The sequence below is a fragment of the Miniopterus natalensis genome, chromosome 10 (genome assembly GCF_054644295.1).
Source record: "Miniopterus natalensis isolate mMinNat1 chromosome 10, mMinNat1.hap1, whole genome shotgun sequence".
NCBI classification, from domain to species: domain Eukaryota; kingdom Metazoa; phylum Chordata; class Mammalia; order Chiroptera; family Miniopteridae; genus Miniopterus; species Miniopterus natalensis.
This window is the reverse complement of record NC_142090.1, coordinates 51086976-51113320: the sequence shown is the minus strand read 5'-3', so window position 1 is coordinate 51113320 and position 26345 is coordinate 51086976. Positions and strand designations below refer to the sequence as shown.

The window sequence follows — 26345 nt, the reverse complement described above, 5'->3', positions numbered from 1 at the left end:
GTTTCTTTCAGGCAAAGAGTTTTTAAACATCAATAACATTTATACCAAAAACTTGCTCAAGGATACCCAAGAGGAGATTTCTGTGAGGCAGCTAAATATTTAGTTTGGCCTACAGCAGTTTTATGCTTAGTTTATAAGTGGACTTTGAAAACAAGTGAATAAAATTCTCCCAGCAGATGTGTAGCTACGCATACAGCAAGGCCAGATTCAACTACAGATACATTTTGCTGAGCTGATACAATGTTAAGAACAAAATAAGTTTGAATGCATTTGGATTGATACATTCTCTAGTTTGCCACTATTCCACCACTCCTTGTTGTCTTACTCTTAGCCTGTTTCACACATCTACACAATGTAAAATAATAATGCCTTAAGGTAGTACAGCATAGAATCTTTACCCCAATATTTAAGGGAAGGTGACAGCCAGAGGTGGGGAATGTGGACTGTGAGTAGCTGGAGATGAAGACAGAGTAGTTTTCATAACAGAAGTAAATCATATAAAGAAGGCCATGAATTTAGGCTGGTGGATTTAGGATTAAATTTGGAATCTTCTGATTTATATTATTCTTCTATGTTTATTATGATGGTCTACTACCCAGTTAAGATTTAAATATAAAGAATATAAAGAATGATATATTTAAATGTAATCTATCGATTTTGTTTATTATAATGATGATACATGGCCTCAGTTAAAGGTCAAACAAGTATTTAAATGTGATCAATTATTCCCTTGGAATGTAGCCTTTCTATTAGCTACATTTGAATTAGTCAGTTTGTGTGGAGCTATCAGGCTGTAAACTTTTCAAGGACTTTGATATAAGGCAATTTCTCAGGGTCATTTTATAATATCTTTGCTACTCTACTTAGATCAATGCTATTTATATTCACCTAGTGGGTATAAAAATAAATACTTAGTGACAGCCAGATTTAGCTAAAGCAGTGCCTGAAGTAGGGGGTAGAATTAATGCCTCTTAGGATTGTGTATTATGATAAAAATTATAACTGCAGTCTTTTATGCACATTTTTCCCTTGAAATTTAAAAAATAAAGTGTGTATAGCTGGGCTAAATTACTTGGTGAGCCATACTTCTCATGGAAGTTACATAAGGCACATGCCTTTACTAGCATTTTAAGGTGAGTCTTCCTGTGTCCACTGCACTGGTTAATGTTAAAACAGTCTCTTCTAATTACCTGATCATGGTATCTTATAATTTTCTAATCAAGTGTTAAGTATTTAAAAATCAATTAAAATACTACTTCCTCACGAAGCCTTCCTTGGTTTTCCTAGATAGCAAATAGTATTTCCTTCCTCTGGGTGTTATAAACTTTTTACACATTTCAGGCTTTAATCGTGTATAATACCTTACATTATAGTATTTGATACAGGGATAATATTCTCTACTAAATTTTTAGGGGTACAGATGTTACTTTCTCTCTTTCATTGTTTAGAGTAATTGTTGAAAGTAATGCTTGTTAGATTAGGTAGGTGTTTGTGTTTCAGTACCCATGTTACTTACGCAGCATCTGTGAAGATTTGTTCACCTATTTGCAGAGTAAACAGGACTCCCTGGAAAGCATGGTGGAAATGAAAGGGTTGGTTTTGTTTCCAGGTTGGGTGGAAACAAGGTTAAGAGAGGAATGGCAAAACTAGCTTTGATGACGTCCTTGTTTCCTCCCATCGACCTGCCAGTGGACAGGGAGTAATGTCGAAACAGATAATGTGGTTCCCCAGTTGTCTAAAGCTGATTCAAGCTGGGAATAAGTAGCAAAGTTAGAATATTTATTTGGCATTACTACGAGTGATATAAGGTGAGGATTTTGGGTTCTAAGTCTGGACAGATCTGATAAGCTGTTATGAATCTCCATCTCTGTGAAACATGAAATTAGGCTTATTGTATTATTCCATCAACTAAAGGTCTATCTGATTCAACATGTATTTAGGGTAAATTATAGTTGTTGAATTAAGATACATCAGAAATATGATATTTCCTAAATACTTCAGTGTACAACTATTTTTTCCCTAAATAATAACAAGACATACATGTGTAATCACTATATACATTTTTAAAAAATATATCTTTATTGATTTCAGAGAGGAAGGGAGAGGGAGAGAGAGAGAAACATCAATGATGAGAGAGTCATTGATCAGCTGCCTCTTGCATGCCCCCTACTGGGGACTGAGCCCGAAACCCGGGCATGTGCCCTAACTGGGAATCGAACAGCAATATCCTGGATCCTAGGTCGATGCTCAACCGCTGAGCCACACCCGGCCGGGGCATGATATACATTTTTATACAGAGGAGACAGTAGACTGATAGTTCACGGGCTGTATTCTGGAGTGCCACTGTCTGGATTTGAATCCCAGCTCTGCCATTTTCTAGCTGGATGATATTGTTCAAATCACATAATTTCTCTGGGTTTCATATTTTTGGTCTGTGAAGTTAAGGTAATATAGCAGTATCTACCCCATACAGTTACTGTGACAATTAAATTAGTTAACACATAAGCATTTAGAACATTTCATGTCTCATAGTTGGTAATCCAGAAATGTTAATGAGTGTACATACACACACACACACACACACACACACACACTATATATATGAGAGTGGAAGGGAGAGAGGGAGGGGAGAGAGAGAGAGAGAGGGAGAGAGAGGAGAGAAACATCAATGTGAGAGAAACACACTGGTTGCCTCCCACACATGCCCTAACGGGCAGGATCGAGCCTGCAACAGAGGTACATGCCCTTGACTGGAATCGAACCCGGGACCCTTCAGTCCTTGGACTGACACCCTAACCACTGAGCCAAACTGGTTAAGGCAATGAGCATAATTTTTAAAATAAAAATTATTAATACTATTACAATAAGTTTAAGATTGACTTGAAGTGATTTTAGCTCAAAATGGAGCATGTCTGTGTGTATGTGTTAACAATAATGAAAGAGTAATAGATTGAACTATTTTTCATATTATTGTTATGAATATAATTCTAGCATTTGTGTACAAAACTTAAGATAATGCAAAAGAAAACAAAAATCAGAGTAGAATCTTCAAAAACATTTAGAATAAAATGAACACAATGCTAAAATTTGCCTTGGTATCATTGTAAGTTTTATATATACAGATTTGAAAGAAAAATTAAAGGTCAAAATAAAATGGGAAAAGGGACATCTGTAATATTTTGAACAACAAAAATAAATAAATAAGTAAATTAACTAATTAATTTAAAAAATGGAAAAAAGCTACTAATGCAACAGTTATTTATGAAATTCCTCATTTAAGTTTTACTTAGTTTTGAAATTTATTTAGGTTATTGGCTTAGTGTTTTAGAAACATCTGCCTCAATAAGGACTTAGATTCCCTCAAAATTAGTGAAGCAAATTCCCCAGAAGGCTTGCATTGTGCCAGCAAGTTGCACTATTAATTCCCAAAGCAAGCAAAAAGAATGCAGATCATTACAAACTCTTATTAACCTAATTCCAAGATCTATGTTTCTGACTAACACCCAAATGAAATAAGTTTAACTTTGAATTCCCATGTCGATAAATTGAGTTGATTTATTTGCTACATTTTATTTTATTGATCATGTTAAAAATTTGACCTGTCTGGGACTTTCGGCTAGTCTGCTGAATTCCCTTGCATATTTATGTTGCTATTTATTTTCTTAGCAGAGTCTTGTCTATGTTAAAATTAATTCCAACACAATGCTCTAGCTAAATGCATGTTTAAAAGCCCAATCTTTCATGATTTTATTTCTCTTTATATACATAAATAAACCTGATTCTAGAAGGGATATGCTTCAGTGAAGAAATCTATTCTAATTATTAAAAAAAGAATGAAAGTCTAGATTTTTTTTCTAACTTTTTTATTTTATTTTACTCTCTTATAGTATGTAGCCTTTATTTCAGGCTCTGCTGAATCCTCAAATAGGAGGAATATTAATTGTTTCTTTATAATAACTGGTTTAATTTGAGTTGCTATTTTGTGTGTGTCCATCTAATGATTATGTTTGGATTGGATTATAAGAATAGTTAACACACACATATATATATATTCTATTCTTTAGTAGGCAGTGAATGCATTATACACAGTGTTAACATTTAAAGTTCACACTAATCTTTTGTAACACGTACTATTATTTTAATGATTTTCAAGTAAGACAAGTAAAACTTAGTGAGCTTAAGTTACACACTAGGTAGGCATTTGATGGTGCAGGGAACTGAATGCAGCGCAGTCCATGTGGTCCACAGCAGGAGCAGTATGTCACTGTGCTGTGCTGTGGGCACCCATGGGGATGGGAGAGGGCCCTATAATGGAGCCATTATAAATCAAGACGGAAGGTTAAAATTTGTGGAGATGGTTTTGATTTAAAATTTTTATTGATTATACCTACCCATTATTCTGTCCATATTCAATGTTGATGTATTTGACTTGTGTTTTATCCAGCCAGTTTCATCGTTGACAGTGATTAGCAGTAGGTAAAATAAAATCCCTGTGATTAAAAAGATTGTTAGACTTTGAATCATAAATCGTCACTGATCTGATCTTACTATTCCCGGCGATATTTGTCATGGATACCTTAAAATTAATGCATGCAGCCCGGCCGGGTGTGGCTCAGTGGTTGAGCATCGACCTAGGATCCAAGAGATCGGGGTCCGATTCCTGGTCAGGGCACATGCCCGGGTTGCGGGCTAGGCAGCTGATCAATGACTCTCTCATCATTGATGTTTCTCTCTCTCTTTCTCCCTCTCCTTTCCTCTCTCTGAAATCAATAAAGATGTATTTAAAGAATAATAAAATAAAATTAATGCATGCAATCCGGTGTGAAATATGACCACGTTAGGAGTCATTGGGGAAAAAAACTGTAAAACTAATAAAAAAGGTATATTAGATTCAGTTTCTTCCAGAAATTCTGCCTTATGTTTTTGGGGGCTTCTTTTAAAATTTTTGAGTCTATTTAGAAAATTTTTAATGCTTTGTGCACTTGGTAGCATGCTTGTTTTGCAAAGATAGTTTAAACATCACAGTTCTTGGGGTTTTTTTGGAGCATGAATAATTCTCTTGCAGATTCTAGTTCTTTCTTTCCAAAGTAGTGTATGTCGTATATATTTAGAACTCAACAAATAATCATTAAGCTTGGAAAATTCAGTGCATTTTGTGGGCATTTTAAATTTACCTTGTTGTACAAAGATGGAGACTGGATTGTTTTGAATGGTATCTTCAACCTTTTTTTGCTTGCACAGGCCTATCAGTTGAAAAAATGCACCTCCCTATATAACAATATTTACTTATAAATTCTATAGAGTTACTACTGAACTAATATGTTGAAAAACCTCAAAAGAGACTTCTAAATCTTTGCTTAGTGACATTTTAGAAAGTATCGATTTAAAGTGTCATGTGATTAAAAGTCACTAGAAGAAAACGTGTACAGTTTTTTCTGGATGCTAGTTATTAAATGCCTTTGTTAATTACAATGACTTCAATCACCACTGGAAATATCTCAACAGGCCACGTGAGCACATTACATTATCATCAATAATAAATATAAGTTGTATTTAAAATAGTCTTCTTGCCAATTTTAACTTTTTGGACCAATTTGCCTAATTAAACCAATTAAATCACTGCTTTCCTCTTGTCATGAGGTCGAAGAAGAGCTCAGCTGGGGATACACAGAAGCATCGTCTCCGTTGTTTTCCTGTTCAATGCAACTTCCATTGCCAGAATTTCTTCTTTAATCATTACTAATTTGCAGGTATTTTTAAAGCTGCTGGTCCATATGAAATAGGTTAATCCAGAAAAAAAAGTATGTAAATGACATAGAAGGTGTAGACTAGTACCTTGGAAGTGACTGTACAAGTTAAAAGGCCGCTGCCCACTTGTCATCGTGGGGTTTCCCCTCCCTCCTGCGGTGCCCGGAGCATAGTGACTGAGAGCAGCTCACAGTAAGGCAAAAGGAGGGCAGTGCTCATGTCAATCCCTCTAGGAAATATTAGTAAACTATTTTTTTTCTTACTTCACTTGCTATAAATAGGTATAAGTTCTGTTTTCTTTCAACTCTAATGAATTCCTTTGGAGACCACTGATACATGGTGTATTTATTTTTACTTAAGGTCTTATCAAAAAAGATGGTCTTGATGATCTCTCAGCAATGAAACTGAAAGAATAAAACCTGTGAAACTGAGAAGAAAAGCCTAACATTTTAATTCATGTGCACCTACAAATTGTCAGTTTGACGGATTGATGTCTTTATGATATAAATGTATTGCCCTAAATGAAAATGTAAATTCTCAGGGATAAGGGGTTTGGTTACCAAGAGACTTTAATGGTAAATGCTGCTTTTACCAGCATTCCATCATTAAAATGTTCTTGCAATTAGATGGCATAAAAAAAAAAAAAAAAAAAGCTTTGTAGACAATTTGCTTTAAGTTAAAGTTCATAGATTTCAGAATTAGAATTTTTAGAGCTAAAAGCAACCTTATAGATGTTTTCATTTGTTTCTTAAAAAAGAAAACCTGAAGACACATAGCAAGAATTCATAGAGTTGGGATGAGATTGGGAACCTAGATTCCTGACTAAGGCACTGTCTCTCCATTTACCAAATTGCTTCCTGTGTTTGTCCTAGAAAAAAGCATACGTTTGGGGTCCAAGAAACATGGATTTACCTTTATTTACTCAACAAGTAATATTAATATGGCAAGCAAATCCAGTTCTAAGTGATGTACTAGGTGCTAGGGATACAACTGCATGATGTCAATGAGGTCTCTTGCCCTGAAGGAACTTAATTTTAGTGTAGTGAGACAACAGACATGGGCAAATAAAAGGTTAGATAACTAGAGTAGAGCAGTGCTCTGAAGGTACTCAATAGGGTGGTATCGTCATGATTCTGTGGGTAATCATTTAGATGGGAGAATGTCGGAGAGAGTATTTTTCAACTGAGACCTGAAGAACAAATTAGGACCATGAAAGTCGACCAGGAAAATGCATACCAATTAAGGGAACAGCAAGTACAAGGGAGTTTGGGCTGGGAAGAGCCTGACATGTGTAAGGAGCAGAAAACAGGCCACTGCGGTAGGAACATAATGAACAGTGAGCAGCAGAATGGGAGATCTGGAAGAGTAGTCAGGCAGGAAATAGATCAGAGGGAATCTTACAAACAGGCCATAGAGGTTTCCATTTCACTGTAAATATGATGGGATTTTGAAGTCCTGGAGCCTGGGCTCTTGGACTATTCCTTAGTTGTGTGGCATTAGCTCATCTTTGCCTCAGATACCAAGGGAAAGTAATTGATCTTTCTACCTTGAAATTTTTTTTAAAAACTTTTTTGCTCTGACAGTATTTTGAAAAGTACATTTGTCTATTATAACATTTAATTTGCTTTTATTTTTTTTAGAAATGGAATGATTTCATTTAAATATTTTTCTTTTATAGTATGATATATATAATACTATATGGTTTCCATGGGGATGTAATACATTGAACTTTTAGACTATCTGAAATCATATAGTGTTTTTCAAATTCAAGACACCATTTCACAATCCATTAGTAGAGAGAAATACCCTATCAGCCTCTTCCCAAAATTTAGTTTATATATTTAAAAAAAAATAGGTATGTCTATATTTTCATAGTATTACACTCCTTTCTAATGCTGGTGATTTGAAAATTTCACACTACCCGTGGAATTTAAATCAACCCCTAAATCTTGTCATCAAACTTACCTGTATTGTGATCCTAACAGCCTTCATTCTTACTGTGGGCTAGGTCCTGGAATAGGTAACTCACCCATCATGCAAACTAAAAATTCATCCATTTTATTTGGAGAATGTTCTCAGATTGTGTTTTCCAGCTGTTTTGAGTGTTATTGTTGTAATCGTTACCAGCAACCTTAATATATTTTATTTGAGGAATGACATTTTTGCTTTTAAATTTAATTTAATAAGCAAGTTATTGTAGTGATCATTATCACTTTTGACTTAATTTAGTTGTTTTATATGTTTCATATTCATACATGTCTTTGACTCTGTCATATTTAGGAAATGTATATATTTTTGCTTTAATATCCCCTAGAGTATTTTTCAACTTGCTACTTTTCTTTATGTTATTGAACAGTTTCAGCTGCTTACTGTTCTCTTATTCCCCCAAAGTTGCTTATTTCAGGCCGTTTCTTTCTTCTTTTTGATGTATCATAATTAGTAGTAGAAGAATACTTGGAGGCTTCACAGTGAATCTAATCTTTAACAGCTAAAATTATTTCTTCAATTTCAATTTTCTTTTGATCACTTATGTTATCAATTTACTTTTTATGTTAACTTTAAAACATTCTTTTCTTAATATGTTAACTAAATTGCCTCTTAAAAATTAATGCTATAGTTTTTCCATAAGGTAAATCTAAAGAGTTATATCATTTTAATTACCTGAAGAACTGGAGAAATCCTCTGAATTCATAAAAAAAATTCTTTCTTCATGAAGCATATTATGATTAGCTAAACTCATGTTTTTGCAAGGATAATATATTTATTAAGTTGAAAATTTAAATTTTGTTCTTATTGTTATGATTCAGTAATGCAATAGTACAGATATTTAGGTCCTTAATGTAAAATTTATTTAGCGTGATCCAACTCATATTTTCCTTCTAATTCCCTTCATCCATTCAGTACTTTAGAGCCATATCATCCTTGAAGAGAAAATAGCAGCTTAAACCAATTAACTCAGCAGACTCTACAGCATTCTTGTTGCCATTGTAACTGGATTCATTGCTTAACATTCAGCCTGGCCTTACAACCTGACCAGGACAGCTATGGCTGGATGAAGGCTCCGAGGCTTTTTCTCTCTATTCATTACTCACTAATTGGACATGGTCAGCTGCAGCTGCTTTGGTGAATTTCCATTTCTAATTATGCAAGTGATTTAGTAAAAAGGAGGCTTTCCTCTGTAGGAGCCAGAACTGGTAACCAGCCTTAACTAATGGAGTGTCGCAGAATGCTTAGGTTCCAGCGGTGGACTAGTGGTTACAGAGGCGACATTACTTTTTAATCCATAGAGTGACTGCAAGGCCCTGTTGTAGATAATATGCTTGTGATAGTTGTAACAAAGAAAAGGATGGCCCTGGTGGATGGCTCAGTTGGTTGGAGTGTTGTCTCCTACACCAAAAGGTTGGGGGTTTGATTCTTGGTCAAAGGCACATACCTAGGTTGCAGGTTTGATCCCCAGCTGGGCACATACCAAAGGGAACTGATTGATGTTTCTCACTCACATCGATTTTTTTTCTCTCTCTCCCTTCCTCTCTGTCTAAAACCAATAATAAAAAACAACAACATATCCTCGGGTGAGGATTAAAAGAGAAAAAGAGCCTGGCCAGCGTGGCTCAGCGGTTGAGCATCGACCTAGGATCAAGGAGACCGAGGTTCGATTCCCGGGCAGGGCACATGCCCAGGTTGCAGGCTCGATCCCCAGTCGGGGGCGTGGGGGAGGCAGCCGATCAATGACTCTCTCATCACTGATGTTTCTATCTCTCTCTCTCTCTCCCTTCCTTCCTCTCTCTGAAGTCAATAAAGATATATTTTAAAAAGAGAAAAAGAAAAGGCTGCATTTAGAGTTGGAAATTTAAAAATACTCACATGTACTGGAGAATTGTATACAAAGGAGCGGCCTGGTTATTGAAGAATTTGGTTCATTTCACAAGAGCTCACTCATTTACCTTTATTAGTGAGCTAGAAATACCAATTGTAGTACTTCTATAGAGGGTCTCAGTGAAGCATTCTTATTCATTATCAACTAATTTTCTCACAGTTTTTGGGACACAAAAAATAAGAGAGCAGGGGGAGATAGACCTAGCCACAGTGTGATTGTGAGCCAAGCTTCTCAGTGAGCATGTTTAGTCTGAATTGTGCAACGTGATTAAGCTAGCTTCTATTGCAGTTTAGGTAAAATATATAAACTTTAAATTTCTGAACATTTTACTTTCAGTAAAAATAGTTTTAAGTTAATAACATGAAAAAACAAACTATTAAAAACAAATGTGTTATTTTAAATATCAATTCTGAGTGTTTACTTTGAGATAAATATATTAAATATGCAGGAGCCTTTCCTGTCTGTCACAGGCTTGTCATTGTGACTTTCAAAATCAAATTTGCCAATACGTACTGCTTGTAAAATTGAATGACCTACCCATCCAACATTGGCCTGTACCTCTGTCTCTGAGTGATCTAATCTATTATTTAATAACTGAAATTATATTGAGAGAAATAGTCTGAGAAACATGATTCTCATGTTTCACTTACGAGTTTTTCCAAATGTACTTGAATACATTTGAGAATCAATCAGCTCAGTTTCTTTGTACACATTTCTATAGGGTGATCTGGAGAATTTAGAAGAGATATTTGGGGGAAAACGTTAAAAAGAAATACAATAACTTAAACAAGGAAATCTTAATTCCAGGGGAAGCATTTATTTAAAATTTTTAATTAACACATTAAACAATATATATTAAGTAGCTTTCCCCAAAATTTCTTTTCTCAGACAATTCCTTTGTGTCTAATATTTGCTGTATCTTAATTTTGCCTTATAATGACATAATATATAAATATAGGTAAAGACATGGATTATAATGACATCAGAAACAGTAACTTCATAATTTTAAGAAAATAAGTGATTTGCATTTAAAAATTCTGATATTTTCATGAAATTATTTCAATTTATGGAGACTATGAAATGGAGGACCATGGGGAACAACAGTACTAATTTTCCTTATCTATTTAGCAACTGCACATTAACTAGTCTTGATACATGATTATACAAGTTAAGAAGTACTATTTTAATGCTATTTATAAAAGCCCTTTATATGGTAGTACATTACCTTTAAAGTTATTTCTAAAAGCCCTTGATATGGTGATTTAAAAGTGAAAGAATCTCTATAAAATACTTCAAAATAAACCAATATTTTTTAAATTGTAATTTTTAGGTGTGACAGGATTCAGAGGAAATATAAGCAACTTTCACCGTAGTAAGATAATCATATAATGCTTAACAGCACTCCATAAAGAACTTCCAAGAAAAATTAATATGTTTTCTGATTAAAATATAATACATGTTCCTTGTATTATTGTAGAAAACAAGAGAACACATACATAAATTCACTTATATCTCGTAACTACAAAACCAGTGATAATGCTGGTAACATTTACTATGTACTCATCCATGCATACATCCCTTTACCTCTCTTTCCTCTCAAAATAAATAGGCCTTTTTTTTTCTTTTTGCTGAACATTTACTTTTTAAAGTTTAAATAATTTTAAACAAATATAGCATATATCGTCTGGGCAGGTGTGGCTCAAAGGTTGAGCATCGACCTAGGATTCAGGAGATTGCAGTTCGATTCCCTGTTGGGGCACATGCCCGGGTTGCGGGCTCAATCCCCAGTTAGGGGCGGGTGGGAGGCAGCCGATCAATGACTCTCTCATCATCGATGTTTCAACTCTCTCTCCCTCTCCCTTCCTCTCTCTGAAATCAATAAGGATATATTTTAAAAAACAAACACCAAATATAGCATATATGTATATTCTCATGTAATACTCTTACATCTGTCATTATTACTGTGACCACTTTACTATTGTTGGACATTTAATTTGTTTCCAGATTTAGATATTAAATGGCATCTTTATAAATGTTAATATCAGCAAATCCTTCTCTTCATACTGCCAACTAAATATTTCTTAAGTGAATGAATAAAATATTTGTGCATATCCACATATTCCTAACCGTAATTCAAGCATGTAGTTCACTGTCTATCTTTCTGTTGTTCCATTATCTTCTAGTCCTTCTACTTTTCATATATCTAAAATTTGCTAGAAATAGATGTAAATGGGATTTCTGGAAAAGATATGCTTATAAAAATAATGTGTTCTTTTCTAAAATAATCAAAATGGAACTATAATTTTTTCATAACTGAAATGACTTTATAGATTGTTTAGTTTGAGAGTTCTTAATTTAAGATAGGAGAGGATATTAGAATCAACTGAGAGATTCTTTCAAAAGACATTCTCTGCGTTGTGATATTCTGCTCTAGTGGTGGGGGAGGCGGCTCCCCAGGTGATTCTGATTGTCTCACCGGTAAGGACCACACCTGTAGCCCAGAATCATTTATTTATAAGTCAAAATACGGAAGCCCAAGGAACAGTCACTGGCCGAGTTTGAGATGTTGTTAATGCAACAGAGTAGAACCAGATCTGACGCCTAACTTTCCACTCTGCCTTTTCATGGTATTTTGTAAGTACTGTATATTCTTTGTAATAGGTATTATATTTTTTTTTTTAAAGTTTTGGGGATGTATAAGCTTGAAAACACTGTGTTAAACAGGTTGTTTTTTGTTTTGTTATTTTTGTTTTTTAGTGAAGCTTATTTCAGTACCTTTGATATGCCAATGTGCTGTATTATATTCTCTTAATAGAATAGTCTAACAGGCAACATTTCCCCAATTATTTCAGGATGGACCTAACTCCTAGAGCATCATGAGGGACTGTTGTCATTTGAAACATCCTTTGACAAATGATACTTGCCATATTACCATGTCCATGCGTGGTAATACTAAAGCTGTGTTTACGTGGAGGGTAGAAAATTTTAGGTATCCATTAATCTGCTTATTATTAATCAATTCTAGTTTTTTTGTGAGTGGTTCTACTAAATAAAAAAGTATGCCTAGTTTAAGCTACTGCTACTGTAAAGCAGTGAACTTCCAGTGTTAGTGTTTATTAGAATCACCTGGAGGGTTTGCTCAGCCCCCCCCCCCCCCCCCCAAGCCCATGGTCTTTCTGATTGACTAGGTCCTGGGTGAGGCCGGAGAGCCTGTGTCCTAAAAGTGTCCGTGCGTGCTGATGCTGCTTCTCCAATGACCATGCTTTGAGAAAACACCGCTTTAAAGTAAATGTTGAGACTTTACTAATTTGGGATGTTTGCAGCTGAGAATGATGATGGCGTCATCTAGTTGGAACCCTCTTTACATTTGTGTTATTAATCAGAAATCTGTTTTAATGTGCCTTTGTCTTGGTCAGGTCAGCAGTGCCCAGGGATAGATACCCATAGAACAAAGGGTGAATTTTAAAGTGTGTTACAATTCACAGCTGAATCCAAGACCAACTCTCAGTTATCTTTTTCATTCTTTCCTTTATGGTTAAGCATTCATTTTTGCTCTGCAATTAGTCTTCCTTGTAATCTTTTTTCACTCGTTCCTTGTCCTTCACATCACACACACTTAACCTCTGTTTTAGAAGAGTGTAATTTGTGATTTTTGCATGTTAGGTGTGTTGCTAAATTTTAGACTTTCAACACTACTGTTTTGTTATTTTCATATTCAATTTGTTAATGGAGGAACAATTATATCTTTGTGGCTTTCATATAAATTAAAAAATAGTGATCTGTTTACAAAAATGTTTATCAATGACAAATTTTACAATTCAAATCACACATACCCACATGTATGCGCATACACACACATGATATCTAACTAAACCACAATTTCACAATATAGTTCTCTCCCTTATGTACAGTGTATTTTCATATTTCCTTTCCTTTATGTCTCATTTTAAATTTGGTCACGACCCATGTTATTACCTTACAATGGGTCAGACCTGCAGCTTTAGAAGCCATTGTTAAAGAAATGAAAAGACCACATTGCTCATATTTGTGTCTAAATAATCTTTTCGGTGTTGCAGTTTCTCTAGAGAAAAAGTATGTGTGTGTGAGAGAAGGTGTTAAAATATCTCAGGATACTGGTGTGTTATCTGGCCACATAAGTTTTCGGAGCCATATGGAAAGTTGAACCTGTCACTTTATAGACCTGCTGACTTCATGCTCTTTCCTCTTCTCCCAGCCTCCTTCTAAATCTTCTGGTTTTCCACTTAAGTTTTCCATTGTTCATCATATGCAGTACTGCAGTACACTGCCCAGGTCGTCCAATGTTGCAATGTTTTTTTCCAGTTTTATATTAATTTGGGACTGGAAACCATTAGTCTCTAAAATGAATGAGTTGATAATATAGGTCTGAATTTAATGAAAAAAATATTAGTTAAGGAAGAGTTAAAATAACTATATTTGAATGAAAAAAGAAAGTATAATAAGAAAACAATTGTTCTAGAGATGCATTTTGAATAAATGAGTGAGATTGTTAATTTCTTGCCAGGCAACAGGTAATTCAATATCTAAAGCATAGTTAAAAGAGATAGAAAATTAATCTTCAAACTTAAACTCCTGTGGGATTTTCCTCAATCATTATTGATTGGATCTTAGCTCCTTCCTTGGGAGACAAATTGTTCAAGTTAGGACTGAATTCCACTAAGAGTTACAATAGATCTCTTCTCTTCTAATATACTTTTTTAAAATAAAATTTCATTCACCTGGGAAACATGGGAAAGTCAAGGGAGCATGATATAAAATAAAATTGCATTGCTGTCTTGCGGTCCTGTGGACCATTAGTTGTCAAACACAGAATTATCCTCAACTGTATAATATAAACTTGGTAAGATAAAAGTGCAATTTCCTTCAAGGGAATAGTTTTAATTTGGTTGTGTTTAAAGACACTTATCCTGTTCTTTAAATGTACATTTTGATAAGTACTGGATGCTGGGAAGCTCTGGTTCTGTCAGGATGGTCCTGAGGAGTGAGTCCATCCTTGAGGAAATTAGGAAAGTGAGGTTATAATGTGAATAAATCTGATGTCATCATGGCATTATGTTTTAAAATATTACTTTAGTTCCGTTTTTGAAGAATATGCATTTGGCAAATGATATTACTATGACAGTGTCTGTGTGTCAGCGCAAGTTACAATATTCTGTTTATTGTCTATCCTTTCTCTGTAGCCTGAAAAAAATGACAGTGAGCCCGGCAGCCAGAGGATAAAGCCTGTTTTTATAGATGATGCTAATTTTGGAAGACAAATATCCTATCAGCACGCAGCAGTCCATATTCCCACCGACATCTATGAGGGCTGTAAGTAAAAGAATGTGAACAACTGTTCAAACACCATGTTCTTCTCTATCATAGATTTCTCATTTTTTTTAAAAAAGAGCTAATGTGATGTTTTATTTATATGTCATTTAAGAGCCTGTGGTAAACTCTGATTTGTATAGAAGAAGAAACCTTATTTTCATGAGCTATGTTCAGATGGCCTTACTAGATAAGTGTTTGTCGGAGAGTGTGCATCCATGGATATATTCTTCTCCTCTTACTTAGTAAATAATTCTGCCTTCCCAAATGACATCAATAGGTTGAAAAGTATTAGATGTATTCTTTTAAAATCAAAACTATGCAGCACAAGTGCATACATATAAATATTCTTACACAAACACACAAACTGGTAAAAGAAGGGAGATGTATGTTTCAGACTCTCCAGTTGTTACCACATTTTATTATGTTTTTAAGTGTCTCTCACTCTCTGCCTTACCATAGGATATAGGACAAAGATACCTCCTTTCCAATATATTGTGGGCACAAGATAAAAAGAAGTGTTGGGAAAATAAATAAGAGACTTAAGGAAGTAGAAAACCACTAAATGGAAGATTTGATTGAGAAGTCGTCACTGTGAGGAAGGGAATTAAGTTATTTAGGAAGATGCAGGAGAGAAAACCTGTGTCAGTGATGTTTCTCAGAAACACCAATATATAATTAAGACAGAGCCTGAAAATTCTAAGTATTCTTAATTATATATTGGTGTTTCTGAGAACATAAGACAGAGCCTGAAAATTCACAGCCCAGTCATCTGTGAGGACTAGCTGTGACCCAGAAAGCAGGGTCTTTATTCCAATCACAGCTCTGGTCTTCAACGTCATCCATTCTCTAACCCGCTTCCTCCCATGCTCCCCCATACCCTGCCTTCTCACATAAAATGGTAAGGAGAAGGAACCACTGACATTTTTAAAAGTATGTTTCTTGTGTCCCCCTTAATTAGAGAGGCTCCAGAGTGCGCTGGGTATCCAGAGTGTATCCAAGGTTCTGGAGCCAGGTGCCCTAAGTTCAAATCTAAATTTTAGGTGAATTTTTTGATGTTCTTGGCAAACATTTGCTCACCTGTAAAATGAGGGTAAGATTATTAACCTTATAAGTCATTTGAGGATAAAGTAAGCTAATATATTTAAGTTTGCAGTACCAGGCTCACAGTGAGTTCTATGTAAGTGTTTGCTGTTACTATTAATTACAATTAAAGCTTATTTAAGTACAGGGGCTAATATTATAAATTAGCTTTAAGTTTTTGGATTCACTGTGAGATTATTTGTTGTTTAAAAGGGAATTTTTAAGTACATGTATGATTCTTTTCATAACATAAATTTTACCTATCAAAATATTTTATTCATTCATTTTATTTCTTTTTAATGTTTTTAAAAGTCCTATCAATTATTTTAGGTATTAAAAATATGATGCTTCTACATAGAATAGATATAAAAAATTGTGTGTATAGTTAGTTTTTGATGTTCCATGAGAATTAAACATAATTTGACTTCTTTACAACCCATTTACCCTATTAATTGGCCACTCTTTTTAGAAATAACCTGGGATTTACTTTCAGGTTTTGTTGTATTTATTCCCACCATTTTGTTCTTTACTGAAAAGTTATTCGATATTTGCAGTTATATTTTGCAACTATTATAGTAACTATTCAGACAATATTGAGCTCTATGATTAGCCTGTTGTTTTCTATTTTAAAAAATATTTCATTTACCGTACTTTGTTTCCAATTTTTTATCACCTCTTATTTGTTGGGTATTTCAACAAGATAATCTTACTACTTTTATCTTTCTATTGAATGTACACTAGAAGAACGAACTGGATTGGAGGATATAGAAATTCTGAGTCAAAAATTTTTTTAATCAATGCTCTGTATAGCATGGCTCCATTTTCCAACTTGTATTACTATGTTGAACAAACTTGAATCCAACCTGAATGTTGTTAATAGGCTGGAAAACTTTTTTGATTATATTTCTGTTTTGTTGCCTCTTATGTGAGGTTTTTTCCCCTTATTCCTGAAATTCAGTACTTTATAAATGTCAATAAGATATTCAAAGTCAATGATTTTTTTCAAGTAGTTTTAACCTGTGAATAACACTGTTTAAATATATATCTATATTTACATGAAGACTTGTATAGGTAAAAATAAATTTTAAAAAAATCCAAACTATGATTGAAAAATGTAGTGTGACCAGACCCTGCCGACTTATCCCCTATGATCTTTAATAGGAAGCCTTCTGTCTGTCCACTATTGGTAGTCCAAATAGCCTCTGAGCAAGTTCATAGATCAGCAATTTCTGACTGGTGTGCCTCAAGAATTTTTAAAACTTGCATTGCGTGACTGTTGTCAAATAAAAAAACGACAACAGCTAACACAATAGCTGTCCAGTGTGAATCAATAAAAATTATACCTATTTTTTTGTCAGATCAGCAAAAAATGTATTTCTTGGTGTGCTGCTGAGTTTTAGTAATTAGTTTGTGTGTCCACAGACAAAAAAGGTTGAAAATCTCAGCCATAGATTATTTTTTGATTGTTCTGCCCAAAGAAAGGAAAAATAAAAAGATTAAGTGTATTGTAATTTTAATTTGTCTCTAGGGGAATCTAGAAGGTTTGGGAAGCTGATGGTTGTTTCTGAGAGTTTTGCCTCTGTACCCCCCCTTCCCCCTGGCGACAGCCCCATGTTTTTTAGGACGTGGATACCCTTGCCTAGTATATTTGAGAAAAGGATCGCCTGAGCTTTCTTTCTGGAGTACTTAGCATCAGACGCACCACTCCAGCCCTTTCGTGGTACACAGACTAGGCTGCCCCTGCCACACAGGCCTATTCTCACTCCAGCTCCCTGCCTTCGGATGCACAAAATATTTAATGAGGCTCTTCACACTCACTTCCACTTATATTCATGTAAGCAGCAGTCTTTTTGCCACTCTATAGGTAAATTTCCTTGAAGTTCAGGCAGTCCAGTCGTGATTACCCAGAAATCCTCAAATTTTCTATTAAATTCCCAGTGAAGGATATAAGAACTACTTCACACATTTAAAAATAGGTTTCTTTCTTCTAAAAGCCATGCGCCATGGTGGCAAAATTTTTAATATCGCATACATATTTAACACAGAAAATGAAAGTACAGTAGTAGCGCCTCCTGAAACTAATCATGGTTAACAGTTTGGGTCATAGTCCTATAGAATATTTTTTAAATTGCCGACACTAACTAGTGAAATAACCCAAATGGGATTTTTCTCGCTGTTCTGTAGCTTGCTTTCCACCCCTTCCCCCCCCGACTTCCAGTAGAGATATTTTTGTTAAACTATTAAAAGGCTGAAAATAGAGAAGAGGAAGATTTCTCTCCAGGAGTAGGTTACCCAGAGAATATTAAAACAAAATTTCTTTGCTTAGTTTTTCAATGGGATAACTAGAACCCAAATAAATCAGAATGTAATTTACCAATGTGGTAAATTACCTTGTGCCTACATTTTACAAATACCTGATTATTAATAATAATAAACATTTATTGAGTTTCAGTTGCTTTACTCCATGCTAAGCTTTCTTAATATAATATTTATTTACTACAATTTTGTTAAAATAAATAATTTTGAAAATGGGGGAAACTGAAGTTTTTAATGAAAAGCCATAACACTGATAAGAAATGGGGTTAGATGTCAAATAATCTAATTCCAGAGTTTATTCTTTTATTCACTATAAGTGGTAATACTCCTGATATTTTACTTCTGAGTTAGTTTTGACTTAGCTGTATTATTTGGGAGCCAGGATTTTCCACAGAAGTTAGTAATATACTTGCATATGAGAATCTTCATTTTCTTACTCTTTTTCTTTATAACTTTTTTAGTTGAAATAAAATTAATAACTAATGTCTTCATCTGTTTTATGTGACATGAAATCTGACACATAAAGTAAATCCAAGCATACATTTTTAAAGATATTAATTGTCACATAGTATAAATATCTTTTTTTTAATATCCTACAAGTATTTTGACTTTGCACAAATGTTTTTCTTTCCAGTTTAGCATAAACCATTAGTAAACAACTGCAAAAGGTTATTTTTATCACCTCAGAGAATAAAAAATATTGCTTTACTTTGAAAATTAATAAGAAAATACTTAGAGATTTTCAGAAATCATAAGATACTATGGCATATGGCATATGTTTCTTAAAAGAAGGAAAAGAAGCTCTGTCTTGGATTATTTATTTAGTCCTATTTATCTTAATATTGGCTTTTCCTTCTTTGCTGAATTCTCATCAGAAAGACTCTGACCCTGCCTGGCCTATACTCCTTTAAAATTCATATCTGGTGTTATGGGCTGTGTGAGTAAATGACACAGGAGTAAAATCGGGAATATTAACAAGATCTTGAAAATTTAATAATTACTGGTATTCGTTCTGCAGTTATGCAGTTCATTGGAACCTATGAGATTTACAGGATTATGCCAGGTTTTGAATTTAAGAAATGTGAAGTGCAGTTTTAATTGAAGGCTTAACGAAAGGAAATAGCTTCTTTCACTTAAAAACAGTTGTTTAGCTACATTATCATAATAAAGCTCATGTTCTAATTTCCTGAAGGTGATTACTTTAGTTCCTTGAGTTGAAATGTGATCATTTTTGGGCAATGATATATTTAAAGGTTTAGAATAGTATATTTAATTAAAACCCAATTGAAAGTTTTCATTTTTGAGAATTTCACAGGCTGATAATTTTAAGTCAAGCAATTTCAAAAATCATAAGGTGTTTAGCAGGAAATCATATACTGTTTCATCCAAGATTCTGATAAGTAGAACTCAATCAACATTCTTATTTCAATAAAATAGAGCATGGCATTAGTTCAAGATTACTTGTTTTGCACAGAAAACAACCGCCAAAACACTATCATGAACATATATAAGCATTAATAGTTTGTATAATTCAATAATTTGTACTGTGATGTATATCCCAGACCAGAAGTCTATCACAGGAACTATGCCAGACAAGCCCAAAAGAGAAGCTCAGAAATTTCTATCAATGTGTAAGGATTTATGTTAACAGGAAAATTAAAAAAAAAAAAAAATTTCTGTATATTTTCCTCTAGGATTTCTGTCATCTGTTCCTAACTGTACCACTGAATTATCAATAAAGAAACTAACTTGCATGGAATTTACTTCATTAGAAAAGAAAAATTAAAAATTATGGAGAAAGATATAGAGAGAGGGTCTTTTGATATTTTGCCAAACTGTACTTTTGTTTAATTCGCTACTCTTTCAAGATCCCAATAATTTTATCTTAGCTCATTCACTTCTCAATTTAAAAAGTATATTTATAAGTTTTATTTATTAGGACTAAATTTGTATCTCATACTGTTTTGAGATAATTAGGTTAATATACTAGAATATCATCGTAAAAAATTGATAATAAGTATAAAATTAGAAGGAAGAGTACAGACATCAAGAATATACTAGGTTTACACAATATTGATAGGAATTCTTCCTCGGGCTACCACCATTGTCCAAGGCCACACTTTTTTATGAAGGTAAAGATTATGTAATTCCTTCTACAAAAAAAAATCATAGCTTTCCATTCTGTTATGAACTGATTCTTTAAAATATGTTTTTATTGATTTCGGAGAGAGGAACGGAGAGGGAGAGATAGAGACATCAATGATGAGAGTCATTAATTGGCTGCCTCCTGCACGCCCCCTGCTGAGAATCTAGCCTACAACCCAGGCATGTGCCCAGACCAGGAATTGAACTGTGACCTCCTGGTTCACAGGTCGAAGCTCAGCCACTGAGCCACGCCAGCTACGCTGAACTGAATGTTTGCATTCTCCCCAAATTCATATGTTGAAACTAACCCGCAGCGTGTTAGTATTAGGAGCTGAAGCCGTAGAAGGTAATTAACGTTAGATGAGGTCATGAAAATAGAGCAGGATTAGTGTCCTGCCTCATAATGGGATGGGTGTCCTTACAAAGAAGGAAGAGCCATCAGGGTGCTCTCTCTCCATATGCACAAGGAGGAGATCCTGTGAGCACCCAGCGAGGTGGCGCCATCTGCACAACAGGAAGAGGGACCCACTAGGAACTAAATCTGTCAGTACCTTGATCTTGACATCCCAGCCTCAAAACTAAGAAATGTACGTTGTTTAAGCCACTCAGTCTGTGGTATTTTGCGACAGCAGTCCGAACGAAGACAATCTCAAAGTAAAAAGTAGTCTTTGCAGTTACCCACCTGCTGAGGCCTCTGATGCTACGCTGGCTCCTTCCCCTTTGCTACTCTCCTGGCCACACTGGTCTTCCTGCTCTTTATGCACCCACCATGCTCCAGCCTCAGGATCTTTGAACTTTCTGCTCCCTCTGCCCACAACCTTCTTACCCAGATGCCTTTATGACTCTCCTGCTTACCAACTACACACTTCTGCTACAATGTTGTCTTATCCACAAAACCTTCCCTATCGACCTATTTTAAAATATCAACCCCCCATCCTGACCTATAAACTACCTATAACCCTTTCCTATTTTATTTTTGTTTAGAGTATTTATTATACAATATATCACATTATTTTAATTATTTGTTAATTTTATACCCTTCTCCTATCCTTTGGAATGTAAGCTCCATGAATGCAGGGGTTTTTGTCTATTTGTTCAGTGCTATATTGCCATTATTTTGAAAACTGCATGATACATAGTCAATAAATATTTGCTGAATAAAGAGTAAATAATGTTAGAGGTAAAATAAAGGTAACATTTTTGCACTTAAATTATTACAGATGTCCCCCATTTTTCACTATAAAGGAGAAACATGATTCTCTGAAATACAAAATAGGATAAAAGAGAATATGTAAAATTACAGTGATACTAATACTATATATGTGTGTTCACTGAATAGACTAGTAGTAAATATACAGTAAATTAAATGAATATAATAATACTGACACATTACAAAAGTGAGTTAGTGCATATAAAGTTTATACCTGACCTTAACTTACCAGGAAGCTTTATCATATATTTAATAATATTTTTTGAAAATAACACTTTAATATTATATGTTCCATAGCTAATTTACATTTATACTATTATCATGGTGAACAAATAAATCTCTGTTTCTCTTCATTATTTCCTTATGATAAAATATAAGACCTGGTATTAGAAGGTAAAAACTGTTGATAAAATTTAATTATATTTCAGGTTAATACCAATTTAGATTTATACTAGCAATGAATGATTACCCTTCTTTTAAAAAAATATATCTTTATTTCAGAGAGAGGAAGGGAGAGGGAGAGGGAGAGAGAGAGAGATAGAAACATCAGTGATGAGAGAGTCTTTGTTGATTGGCTGCCTCCTGCACACCCCCAACCAGGGATCAAGCCCACAACCCAGGCATGTGCCCTGACTGGGAATCGAACCCTGATCACCTGGATCCTAGGTGGATGCTCAACCACTGAGCCACACTCAGCTGGGCTAACTGTCCTTCTAATTCCAACATTATCAATACTGAATGTTACCTTTTAAACAATGTATGGTCAATATATAGAATATTGAAAATAAATTGGATTCGTTAGCTGCAAATTTTTTTTCCAGCTATAGCATCATATATTTCTTTTTCTGCACTGGGTTCTGTAGTTGTTGTTTTCTGTGTCGGTATTTATCACAGATATTAATTTGAATAAGATACAATGATATACAATGTTTCCAGCAGTAATATGTCGTTACGTTTTGTGTTCATTGTTGTTTTTTTAACCAGATAATTTACCCAAAAAGAAAAATGTTTCTGCAATTCTGGAGGTGCATCATTCTGTGCTATAGGGTTGTATGTTTAACTACAAAAAAAAGCCAGTGCTTTCAAAAGCTGTCAGTAAAATGTTACCATGTTTATAATATAACAAAGTAACAAAGCAGTTTTTCTTTCTTCTTTTAAAATGCTATTTCAATTATACAGCCATGATTCTGAATCATGGAAGCAGAAATCTGATAAGTGCTAAGAAAGGGAACTCTTAAGAAGTATAATTGACTCTGTAACAAAGTGATCATCCATGTTTTAAAAAAAAACAACCTAATTAGCTTAAATAATTAACATGACCCCTCATTAGGAGTAGGGCAATAAAATAGTAAGAACATCATAAAAAAGACGTTGAGGACAAGCCTGAGTTATAAAATATAGATTTTAGACTCTGGTAATTTGATCATATTTAATAAGAATGGTCCAAAGAGAAGCAATTCCTCCTCTGAGGTTAAGTTTGCACTTACTTTCAATGCCTTTCTCTAATGATGTTTCTGTAATATATGCATTTCATAGAGAGTGATATAGTATTCAATTTTTGATAGGAAAATATTGAACACAGATAAACCCAAATAATCTTACTTATATTGATTCTTTAATTAGGATTGTAGAATAGGAAACTAATTAGTAATAACAGTTTTATGGGTTTTATAAATTGCTATGGACTGAATTTTCTCCACAAAAGTCATGTTGAAACCCTAATGCCCAATTGTATTTGGAGAAAGGGACCCATAGAAAGTAAAGGTTAAATGAGGTCATAAGGGTGGGCCCTAATCTGGTGGTATTATTTGCAGAGATCCATACGCGTGCACACAGAGGAAAAGCCAGGTGAGGAATCGTGTGAGAAGGCTGGTATCTGAAAGCCAGGAAGAAAGCTGTCACCAGGGACTGAATAGGCAGTCACCTTGATCTAAATCAATTTCTGTTGTTTAAGGCACCCAGTGTGTGGTATTTTGTTATGGCAGCCTGAACTGACTAAAACACAAATTTATTACCTAAGGAAAAATGCTATAGTCTTAAACTCTGTTTTAAAAGAATAAATATGCAATAGCCTTCTTCTTTACGGCTGCATAGTATTCCATGGTGTAAATGTCCCACAGCTTCTTTATCCACTCATCTACTGATGGGCACTTGGGCTGTTTCCAGATCTTAGCTATTCTAAACTGCCCTGCTATGAATATAGGGGTACATATATCCTTTCTGATTAGTGTTTCATGATTCTTAGGATACATTCCTAGGAGTGAAATCACTGGGTCAAACAGCAGCTCCATTTCTAATTTTTTGAGGAAATTCCATACTGTTTTCCATAGTGGCTGCACCAGTCTGCATTCCCACCAGCAGTGTACTAGGGCTCCCCTTTCTCCACACCCTCACCAGCACATGTCGTTTGTTGATTTGTTGATGGTGCCATTCTGACAGGTGTGAAGTGATACCTCATTGTGGTTTGAATTTGCATCTCTCTGATTAGTGACGTTGAGCATTTTCTCATGTGTCTCTTGGCCATCTGTATGTCCTCTTTGGAGAAGTGTCTATTCAGGTCCTTTGCCCATTTCTTAATCGAGTTGTTTGTCTTTCTCTTGCTGAGTGCTATGAGTTCTTTGTACACTTTGGAAATTATCCCCTTATCAAATTCATCCTTGGCAAATATGTTTTCCCGGACCACAGGGTTCCTTTGTATTTTGAGGTTGTTTTCTTTTGCTGTGCAGAAGCTTTTTAGTTTGATGCCTCATACCATTTGGGACAGTATGGAAGGATCTGGAGAATATTATGCTAAGCGAAACAAGCCAGGCAGAGAAAGACAAACATCACATGATCTCACTTATACGTGGAATCTAAAGAACTTAATAAACTGATGAACAGAATGGATTCAATGACATGGAAGCATGGATGAGACTGACAAATGTCAGAGGGATGGAGGAGGGTGGGTGGGTGGAGGGGGAGAGATTAACCAAGAATTTATATGCATATATGCACAACCCAAGGACACGGACAATGGTGTGGAGAACAACTGCGGAGGGGGGTGGGAAGGGGTGGAATGGGTCTTTGGGGAGAAAAGGGGGCATCTGTAATATTTTAACAACAACAAAAAATTATTGGCTTCAATACATAATTTTGACAAAATAAAAAAATAAAAATAAAAGAATAAATATAAAATAAGCTATGAAAAAGTTAAATTGAATATTTCATACATTGTATTAAATAATGGCTTAGAAATATTTGGCTGCTAAATTTGGATTTGCAAACCCCCTTTTTGTATTTTAATTCAGAATCTTGGGTTTTGCACTTACCCCATTGACGTGATTGGGCTTCAGTGCTCACCAAGCTCAATAGATAAATAGACTTGATTGGAAAGACAATTAATTTGCAATTCTAGGCATAAATAGCAATAAAAATTAGTTTGATCATTTTCATGGAGAATTCCCTAAGTTACTGAGTGGGCATGTAGGCTCTGTAGATGTAGAAATTGAAATTTATAGTTACTGAAGTCTGGTTTGGTTTTGTCATTTTTTAAGAGAGGGCAAAAGAAAACTCTAACAGCCTGATTGATTACCCCTCATTCGATCACAGTGCCCTGTGTCAAAGGTGGTGCTGGAGTCACAATGACAAGGTTTTTTTTGTTTTTGTTTGTTTGTTTGTTTTTTTACCAGTCTGTGCACATTACAAATTGATCACATTTTAGAATACTCTCCTGCTGGGTGAATTTCTGAAGCATCCCAGTTCCTTAATTGAAACTTGAGGGATATTTTAACCCATACTAATATTTAGAATTATAAAACACCTTTGATCTCATTGAAAATAAAATTGTGAATTAGCTTTTGAGATAGCTAAAATGATAAGGCCCACTTAGGTCTTTTATGTATACATCTCTTATGGTGGTTGCATCTGTCTTTTGTATCTCCTACCATGTCAACTACTCAGAACATGCCACATTTTCTAAATATTTCTCTAGGTAATAAAATTATATCAAGATTCTTAAGTGAGATAATGTTTTGCTGGCCAAATAAGTTTGGGAAATGTATTTTATAGCTCCCTGTTTGGAGATTCATAGTACATATTACTTTAAACAGCTCAGAGAAAATCTGCTAGCAGTAAACAAAATTTAAGTTGTTTTAACCAATGTTTTCCATATTTATTTCCATGTAACATTAACATCCCACAAGTATATATTTTGTTTAAATCACACCATTATGCAAAAAATTTTTGTATTAGCAAGAAGGCATAATACTATTGATAAAATGTATAACTCATTGTATTTTCTGTGTGAATCACTTTGTTGCGCAGATGTGACATATGGTTTGTTGTGAAAATCTTACTTTATTTTGTTAGACTCAAACTTTTTCAGTGAACAAATGTGGATAACAATGACATACCTGGTAACTCTAAAATAATAAAATGGCCTTGGTCACTTTTAGTCATTAAAACAATCACCAAATCAAAAAGTTTCAATTCAGAAATTAAAATGTCTATTTTCATGCAATAGTAAAACATCTCAAATTTGAGGTAGTGTAGGCTCTTCCCTACCCTAGCTTAGAGGTAACGGAAGCCTGCGGTGGAATAGGGACAGAGGGGGTGGGGCATTTACAAGCTGCTGTGTGAGCT

General features: G+C 34.5%; 1 protein-coding gene across 2 annotated transcripts in view; it reads left to right on the top strand.

Moving 5' to 3' along the window:
* The window catches only part of CACNA2D1 (calcium voltage-gated channel auxiliary subunit alpha2delta 1), a 451150-nt gene that overhangs the window by 279957 nt on the left and 144848 nt on the right, over positions 1 to 26345 (top strand). For both annotated transcript variants that reach the window (XM_087821121.1, XM_087821120.1), the window contains exon 6: positions 14845 to 14974. In XM_087821121.1, the coding sequence (XP_087677247.1) occupies positions 14845 to 14974 (130 nt within the window). The remainder of the gene's footprint in view (positions 1 to 14844; positions 14975 to 26345) is intronic.